This window comes from Talpa europaea (genome assembly GCF_964194135.1).
Source record: "Talpa europaea genome assembly, chromosome: 16".
Classification (NCBI taxonomy): Eukaryota; Metazoa; Chordata; class Mammalia; order Eulipotyphla; family Talpidae; genus Talpa; species Talpa europaea.
In genome coordinates, this window is record NC_140084.1 from 12606912 (window position 1) to 12616203 (window position 9292).

The window sequence follows — 9292 nt, forward strand, 5'->3', positions numbered from 1 at the left end:
TCAAAATGGCCCCAAAAAAACAAACAAAAAAATGGAATTTCTGGGAACAATACACCACAGAAAGAATGTTAACCTCCAGAACCTGATAATATGAACATAGAACATAGAATAATATGAACATTATCAAAATGGCCATCCTAAGAAAGCAACTTACAGATTCAATGCTATTCCAATGAAAATTTCAATGACATTCTTCAAAGAAATGGAACAAATATTGATGAAATTCATATGGAACCACACACACACACACACACACACACACACACAAAGAAAAACGCAAAGCTCTCCTGACTAAAAAGAAGGAGAATGAAGGTATCACACGCCCTGGTTTCAAACTATAGCTAAGCTATGGAAACAACCCAAATGCCCAAAACTAGATGACTGGATCAAGAAGATGTAGTACATATACACCATGGAATACTATTCAGCAATCAAAAAAGATAAACTCATGGCATTTGCAGCAACATGCTTGAAGGGATCACGCTCAGTGAAAGAGCCAGAAGGAAAAATAAAAATATCCAATAGTTTCACTTACTGAAAGAATACAGGGGAACCAAATAAGGGATGGGGGGAGGCGGAAATAAAAATAAAACAACCAAACTAGCAGACAACCATAAATTAGAGACATTCTGTGGTGGAGGGGGAGGGAAAGGGATGAAAACAGGACAGAGAAGAGCACAAGGTACTGTGGTGACGATTCACAGCTATGCTGGTGGTGGGGATTTTACGGGAATACACAAGACGTAAAAGATATAAGTAAAAAAAAAAAACAATTATAGTGCCCCCTGGTGGTGCAGGGGTTAAAGACACAGCGCGATCAAGCTATCGCCAGCCACTGTAACACAAGTTCAAACCGCCCCAGATCATGACTGTGCCCAGGGCTTGGATTTGTCCCTCTCATCTCCTGACGATTGCAGCAGGAGTGCCTGAATGATGGGTGCTTGCCCTGTCTCAATAAAATGGGGGGTCAACCCTGAGCAGGAACCCCCCCTTTGGGCCACGGCCCTGGTCACGACCCTATCCCGTGGATGCGGGTGGGGGTGGTCTGGAGCCCCAAGCACTGGGCAGAGGCTGTGCTGGAGCACCCAGCTGGTACCTACAAGAACTGATGTCGCCAACCACGTGGAGGCTGAGACAGGAGTCCCGGGCAATTAGTCTCTCAGCCGGTTGGTAACTTAAAACTTTACAAAAGTATGAATTAAAAAGGGTTAAATGCTGTCAATGGGGTCATTTAGGAAAATGATCATACCAGTGACACTCAAGAGTGACTGAATGGGGGATGCCCCTTTCCCCTCGTACCCCACCCTCCCCACCTGGAGAAGCTGACACGAGTCTCTTGGATGTTGATTCTTGATGACAGAGGAACGAGGGTCACTCCATGCAGAGCTGCTCCTTTCATCCTCCCTGAGCAGTCTCCCATCTCTTCTGGAAAAACAAGGTGTGAAAGGGTAAGAATTCTAAGGAAATATGAAATAAAAACCCGCTCCTTAGAGTCCTCCTTGCTAGAGGCTGTCACCCCAAGAGAGCCACCTCATCACTGGAGACCATGTCAGATGACCTCCACCTCACAGTCCCCCCAGGAGTTCACTGCTGGATGCCCAGGCCTCCTTCTCAAGAGAGCACACCCAGGACAGGTACCCACACAACGTAGACCAAAGTTCTCAACATTTGGGGAAAATTTCCAACTTAAGGCCCACATCATTGAACATACTCAATGGTCCTCAGATCACTCACTGTTTCCCAGACCAGCCGTAACCACTGGGGCAACGGTTATGGCCTGGATGAGGCTGCTGCTGTGTATTATTACGGGATGGGCTGCTCTCACCCTGCTAGATGGGCGCTGCTGGTCAGGACCTGCCCCCCTGATGGACCCGACCTGCTCCCCAGGCTGTGGAGGCCCCACCATGATGGGGCCCTGTGTCTCAGAGGATGGCAGGGGACGCCCCTGACATTGGGCATTTTAATTATCAGCCGAGGACCTGATTTCAGCTGATTGTCCAGGCATGAGCTGCACACACAGCTGTGGGGAATAATCACACTCCTGTCGCGGGACTAGATGGGACCTGCCCCTATCACCCATTACCTTCATAGTCCAGATCTCAGAGACATAGGAGAAGCACAGTCTTGCAATTATGTTGCCTCCCTACAGCTGAATCACCCTTATGTTTTAAATTCCTGAAAAAGTGAGTCCCACAAATTGGGCCATGACATCCCCAAAACAAAAAGCAAAACTGTTGGGGTACCTAGCTGGCTCCCCCAACATGTACCCCTCACATTGTGGCCCCAGGCCTGGCTTGCGGCATGTCTAGTTTCCCGTCAACAAGTCTCCTTGTGCTGGGGGCGACTTACAATCCTCACAAGAACCTCTAGGGCTAGTCCGGCAACAGCACAGGATCTGAAAGGGGGTGTGTTCTACAACCATGCCAGGCCAGGTAGGGTCACCATCGCTCAGGCAGCTTCACAGAGAACCTTGGGCCCTTGGCATCACCCCACAGGCTTATTAAGTGTGCAGGGGAAATAAGCCAGCAGGGAGACAGCCTTGGGCCCCCTGAGAATCTTTACAGGCTCTTTCCTCTGGGCTTTCTCTGGCCTCTCCTGTAGCCTCTTTCACTATGGCCTTCGCTCATCTATTGGAGCCCATCACAGCTGGGGAATGTGCCCTTATAGCCCTGACCTCTGGCTCAGGTGCACCCACTTGCGCATGCCCACACCCCACTCCAGGTGTCCACCATCAGGCACGCGCGCCCGTGGCCCCTCGCCCAAGCGCCTCCGCGTTCAGGGCCGCAGGGGGCAGCCACAGAGGCCAACGACAGAAAAGCCCAACCATTCACTTACCCAAAGGCTGTGTCTGGGGGGCTCCTGGGAGGCCTAGATGAGAACCCCAAAAAACACACACAAAACAAGAAAATACCTTAGAAAGGAAGAAGAGAAGAGAGACCAACAGGGTAAGATGAGCTATTAAAGAAAGGAGCAAAAAGTCATGAAGTAAAACTGTGAAATATTTACATAAAACACACTTCAAATTTGTGTGCACAGGGGCAGCAAGATGGGACTGGCAGCAAATAGGAAAATGCCCCATGATGACCTAAATCCAAAACACTGCCCAACCTTCCAGAATATTCCATGGCAGGGTCCCTTGTCCTACCTGACAGCTCTTTCCAGAGCTGGCTCAGAGGCTCCTGGGCTGGCTCCTTGGCCTTGGGTAGCTGTCCAGGGATAACACTGCCCCCTGGTGGCCACGGTTGAGAGGACACATCTCCCTTTAGTGGCCCTCAGGGGTCCCTCCACCCAGGGGGAGGCCTGGCACCCTCAAGCAGGCAAGGAGTTCTGGCTCCAGCTCAGGGATTTTCAACGTGATCACTCACAGGAATCACCTGGAAGGTTTGTGAAAACTGCTCTGAGCCTCATCTTGATCACTCCTTAATTGGTCCTAATGGGCTGTGGAATTTGGCCTGGGTCTCCCCGGCTCCTATGCTTTGGGGCAGCAGAAGCAAACAAGTGACCTGAGGATCAGGACAGGTGCAGAAACTGTGCGGGCCGGAGCCCAGGAGGACAGGGAGACCCACCCGACCCCCTCTGAACTTTCCATGGGCCTCTGAGTTGGGTCCTCTGGCCTGAGCAGGTGCAGGGGGAGGGCAGTGAGGGGCTGCGGGTCTGGCTCCCCCTCACACTCCTGAGCTCAGGCCCTGGCGCTACTGGCCTCTCCCCTGTGCTGCAGGACTCGGCTCCCAGGACTGCGGATGCTGCACACACAGCCCAGACCATGGGGACCCTGGGCCCTCGGGGCTCCCCCAGAAACCACACATTGTACAGAGGCCACTGGACACAGAGATTTCAGACCAACCACAGCAAACCCCTGAAAGCTGACGGCAGAAGTGAGGCTCCGGGGCCAGAGGAAGAGTGAAGGTCTTCACTCGGGGTCAGGCACAAATGGACAGTGATGGACGGACACCGGGGCTCTGAGGGTGCAGTGAAGTGGTGACATTCATCTCAGCAGGGGTGACCCTATACCCCTAAAACTTATAGTGTGGCTGACTAATGTTACATCAATGCAAATGATTTATTAAAAAAAAAAACAAAACACAAGAATAAAGAAGGACTAAAGGAAGGAAAACTTCCACGCTCACGGGCAGGGACGTAACATGGTGACGATGTCAGCACAACCCATGTGATCTCCACAGTGAAAGCCATTCTGGTCAGAGTTCACTATGACGCAAAAGCACAAGCAATAAAAGAAAAATAATCATTACAAGTTACTGGTAATAAAAGGGAAGGAGACATTGAGTGAGTTATCACATTTACAAGCCCGACAAGGATGATGTTCCAACCCGCAGGCATCTGAGTGTGATGTCACAGGAAGCAGCCCTGACCCCTCCATGCAGGAGCCCAGCCCCCTGCAGCCTGGCTGTGGGACTGATATGAGCCTGATCAACTCTCAGATATAGCTGCCAACTCGAAGAAAAATAATGGGCACAGAGGGACCTGAGAGAACAGGGTGTCCCCCAGTTACCCTGGGAGGAAGCTTCCCAGCTACTCAGTTCAGTGAGTGAGCAGGATCTGGGCAGAAGCAGGAAGGGTGGGGACTGCATGTGTGGTCTGGGGTGGGGTGTGCAGGGGGCTCCAGGCAGAGAAAGGTGCTGGAGCATGTGGGGAGGGACAAGCCTGCCTGGGTACCCCTATGGTCCCAGGGCCCACCCTGCTGGGAGGTGGACTGCATGGCCTGCCTGGAGCACTCCTGCCTTCCACAAAGCTCCTTGGGCCAAGCCCACTTGCCCAAACAAGAAGAAACCAGGCTGAGAAATGAGGCTGCAGCAGGTGGTCCTGGACTCCACCCCAGTGGCCTCCTGAGCAGGGAGGCCCAGACCCAAAGGCCTCAGCTCCCTGAGCAACAGGGGCTGCTGGGGCTCTGCAGCCTGGAAAGGGAGGGTCACGCCGCCCCCTGGTGGGTGCCAGGGACACTGCAGCCACCTCCCCCAGGTCACAGACACACAAGCAGTCAGGGCTTCTGGGCAGAGGCTTTTATTGGGGGTAAAGAACAAAGGAATGCGAGGATCAGGGCTCAGTTGTTGGCCATGGTCTCCTGAATCCACGGTACGATTTTAGTGACCCTGGTGAACACCAGAGGTCTCTGGGTGGGGCAGGTTTCACTCATAAATGAAATGACACCGACCAGGGTCCAGACTTTCTTCTTCCTGCAGACCAAGGGTCCTCCAGAGTCGACCTGTGGAGGGAAAGAGACACATTGCAGTACGGATACGTGTGCAACAAATCTGGTTACCTGACCTGACCCAGCCCTGGGGCCAATGGGCTCCGTATTCAGCTCAGAAGGGCCACTTCCAATGGCAGCCCAGCTCTGCCTCCTGCTGGGGTGTGGACAGGGGAGCAGGACTGTGGGTTAGAGATCAGCTGGAGAGCTGTAGCCCAGGATGAGGCCGTGAGAGTAACTCCACACGGAGCACCCCATGCCTGGAGGAGCAAGTCCTCAGCTGGCCTCTGTGAGTGCTGGTCCTGGCTGCCAGGGCAGGAATCAAGCCACGGGGCAGTGGGATCTGGGCCAAGAATAGTTCCTGCAGCCTGACTAGGGACAGAGGTGAAGGGGATGGTTAGAGCCACACGTACTTCCAAGCAGGAAACACTTTTGCCCCTGGCACAGATCTTGGCATCAGTGATTATTCTGCCCCAGTGCTTCCTGCACTCGGTGTTGGTGAGGAGGGACATCATAGCCTGTTGCAGAATCTTGGCTTGATTGCTGGCTGCACAGAGAGAGGGGACAAGGAGAATCAGTTCCTTATTACTCCCAGCCCATGCTGAGGGCACAGGCCACGATACAGCCTTCCTGAGTCCCCACCTTCCTTACAAGCATCAGGATATAGGACAAGAGACTCTACCCCATGAGATCTTCAAATCACAAAAGGGCCACAGTCCATGTGATTCTACCCCATCCTGGGCTCACTTTGATCCAGCACAGTTGATGAAACAAGCCCTCCCTGCCCAGCCTGGTGTGGCCTGAGTCCTATGAGCCCAGGTGGGGGACACAGGCGCAGAGTCTTCCTCCCCAGGGAAGGGGCTGACATCCCTCTGACTGGAGACCCCTCTCGTGTGGTGATGGAGGGTTCCCTCCCCTGCATATTCTTTCTGGGATTGCTATTCTGGGGAAGGACCAGCTGGGTAGCCCTGGCCTGGGCAGAAGGACTCAGGACTCTGGAGGAGACCATCAGGCAGGGCCAGCCCCAGGGAGGATACCTGGGCTGGAGACTCAGAGGCCCAATGTGCCCTGGACCTGACACTCAGGAAAATTTAATAGGAGCTGGAAGTAAAAACCTTAGGCATGGAGGGCACCAGGCATGGTGCACAGCTGTGTCTGCAGAAACTCATAGTATGAGGAGACATGGACCCCGTGTCCAGGCACATTTGCTAGGTTTTCACTAAGAGGGTGCAGTCAAGGAGCTGCCACATTCATGGCCCTGCTCACATTTGGACAAAGCCAAAGCTGAGCCCTATGGGTCCTTCCCACTCTTCAGTTGCCGGACACTAGACCATGTCCTGAGTGCCAAGTCCAGTCACTCACCATTAGGGTGCCTTGGCGCAAAGCCCAGGGTGAAGCATTGGCGCCCAGGGCGGAAGCGGTCGGAAGCTGTGGGCAGGGATGCAGGGGACACTGTGGTGGAGAAGCGGGCAGGGCTTTCCAGCTTCAGCAGAGCGACGTCGTTGTCAACAACACTCCAGTACACATGGGGGTATATAAAAACCTGAGTGAGAACCAGCAGGTGAACATGAGAGAAATGAATCGCGGTGACCCCGTCAGGAGATAAATATTAGGAGAACAAATAAAGAAGTAAGACCAATTTGCGAGCTTCTGTCTCTGCACCTAAAGGTCTCTTCCTCTCATCCTGCCCCCCAAAGCCTGATCAGAGCCTCCAGGGCAGGTCCAGCAGGGTCTGGCTTACCTGAGCAATCTTCAGGATCTGGATGTCATTCCTACCTGAGGGTCTGTCATACATCCCAACCACAACCAAGTCAGATGTCCTAGAGGGAGCAGGTGGGTAAGGATTAAGGAGGAGACCACGCCCCTCCTTTGTCCCTAGGACCCTTCCTGAGCCTCACGTAATGTTGCAGTGGGCAGCGGTGATCACCCAGTTCTCGTTGACCAGGGAGCCCCAACATAACTGGACACTAGTGGCAGTCTGTAGAGAGAAGATCGGTAAAAGTGACAGGAACCAGTCACACCCGTGGAGTTGCGGCCCCACCATCTCGGGGGAAAGGAATGACCATACTCAGGAGCAGACTCCCCTCACCATCAGAATCACATGCCAGGGCGAGGATCCAGGGGTGGTGTCTGTGCCATTGATGATCCTGGGTACAATGCTCAGCTCCGGTTCACTGGCAGAGGCCGCAGAGCCTGGGGGTGACAGCGGGAGGGTGAGAGGGTGGAGGTCTAGTCAGTCTGCAGAAACCTGGTTGACCCTCAGCCAGCACAGCACCACGCCCACACTCCCCCTTCCTGACACCCCTGCATCCAGAGTGGAAGACACACACCCCTGCCTGCTGGCCCAGTCACGCTCCCAGGGATGCAGAGGGACAGGCGGCTCCATCCGGGTCTCCCTGCCCAGAGGAGCAGAAACCAACTGTCCCTGTTCCCCACCTCCCTGCTGAGACCTCAGTCCCCTCTGACTCTCCCAGGCTCACTTTCCCCAGATACGCTGCCCTCAGTCAGTGCTCCCCAGGAGACGGCTGTGGGCCAGAGGTGGAGAAATGAAGACAGAGAACTCCAGTCATGGGCCCTCGGACACTTGCTTAGGGAAGTCACATGAACTCATTTCCAGGGCTAGACGCTACCAGACATTCTAAACCCTTCGTCTCTGACATCATTAATTATTTAGAAAGAAGGATTTCACTCCCAACCGTAAAGCTATGTCGAGGAAACAGAAAAAAGAGTATGAGTTTGTCCAGAAATGACGGCCATACAGGGTCCTTGATATGTGCAGACACATTTGCCTGATCAGGACACAGGATCGTCAGAAGTTCCCAGGGGTGTGAGAACTTGGCCACGGAAGAAAGGGGGGCAGGGCAAGTCCCTCCCACAAACCAGTAGACCCCAGGGTCCCCCAGGCCTTGCTCCAGGCAGCACCTGCCCCTGTCCCTGGGGACAGGGACATGGCCCAGCCACTCCCTCAGGCTGGTGTCTCCAAACATGTCGTCTCCTCATCTTTTCTTATCAGAACAGAAAAACCACCAGCAGGAGCTGTGAGGGGCTCACCCTGCAGAGGCTTCATAGTAATGGAGTGGGGGGCCGGGTCCCCTGTGCTGATGGAGCCTGAAATCTCACTGGAGTGGGGACAGCAAGTGTGACAGGGACGGGCAGGAAATACAGGGAGGAGCTTCCCCCACTGAGCCCTGGTTCTGGTTATAAACACGGAGTGAGTGTGTGAAGCTGCACAGAAGTGACAGGCAGGGGCTCTGAGCCTTATTCTGAGGCAAGGGAAGGGAATAGGGAGCTGCTGAGCCCAGTGTGGGTGTCAGAGAATCCCTAAAGCAAAAATGGCAAAGGTAACATTTCAAACTCCCGAGCACAGTACAGGCCATGGTGCTAATTCTGCTCGTTTGTTTTGTAAACAACCATTTACTGAGGGCCCAGCAGCCCAGCACTAAATAAAGTCCAGAGAGGAGGCCTTAGGATGTCTAGTGGCCACCCCCTTACTGACCCTCTGGACCAAACCTGAGCCACTTCCTGGGCTCCATCCTCTGAGGTCCTGTTACACCCATGGCACTGCTGTGAGGTCTCAGAAAGCCCAGAAGGGCCCTTCTCTTCTGGCTAAGTCAGGGTCAAGGGGCCTGGAGAGGGGCTCAAAGTACCTCTTGTCTGAACCACAGGGCTCACCCCAACAGAACTCCTCAGTGCTCCAGAGAGAGAGGGATGTGGGGCCACTGGGGGCTCAGAGTCCTCTTTCCCAGACTCCTCCCAGTCCAGGCAGTTCCATCAGACCATAATACTTACCAGGGGAGGCCCCGATGAGGGTGAAGCAGAAGAGAAGCCAGAACAATCCCATGGTGCTGCAGTCAGAGAGGGTGGGGCTGCCTACTCTGGCCCCTTTTACATCCCCTGGAAGAGTTAGTCCCACCCAGGCCCTCTGGGCCTTGCCTGACATAAGGTCCACCCTCCCCATGGTCAAACCTGTCCTGGACTGGCTCAGCCCAGGTCACCCAGCACCAGGGGAAAGGGCAACTGTCTGGCTCACTGTCACCCATCAGCCTCGGCAACCCCCAGGGGAACGCACCCAGCTGTGGGCCCCGG

General features: G+C 54.1%; 1 protein-coding gene across 1 annotated transcript; it reads right to left on the bottom strand.

The window, feature by feature from the left end:
• Nucleotides 1–5059: 5059 nt before the first annotated feature.
• LOC311185816 (chymotrypsinogen B-like) lies at nt 5060–9047 on the bottom strand (the record flags this gene model as incomplete). Its single annotated transcript, XM_084256634.1, has 7 exons — nt 5060–5221; nt 5620–5753; nt 6569–6749; nt 6948–7026; nt 7105–7184; nt 7296–7399; nt 8996–9047. The coding sequence occupies 7 exons, from the start codon at nt 9045–9047 to the stop codon at nt 5060–5062; spliced, it is 792 nt and encodes a 263-aa protein (XP_084112760.1).
• Between the last annotated feature and the right edge of the window lie 245 nt (nt 9048–9292).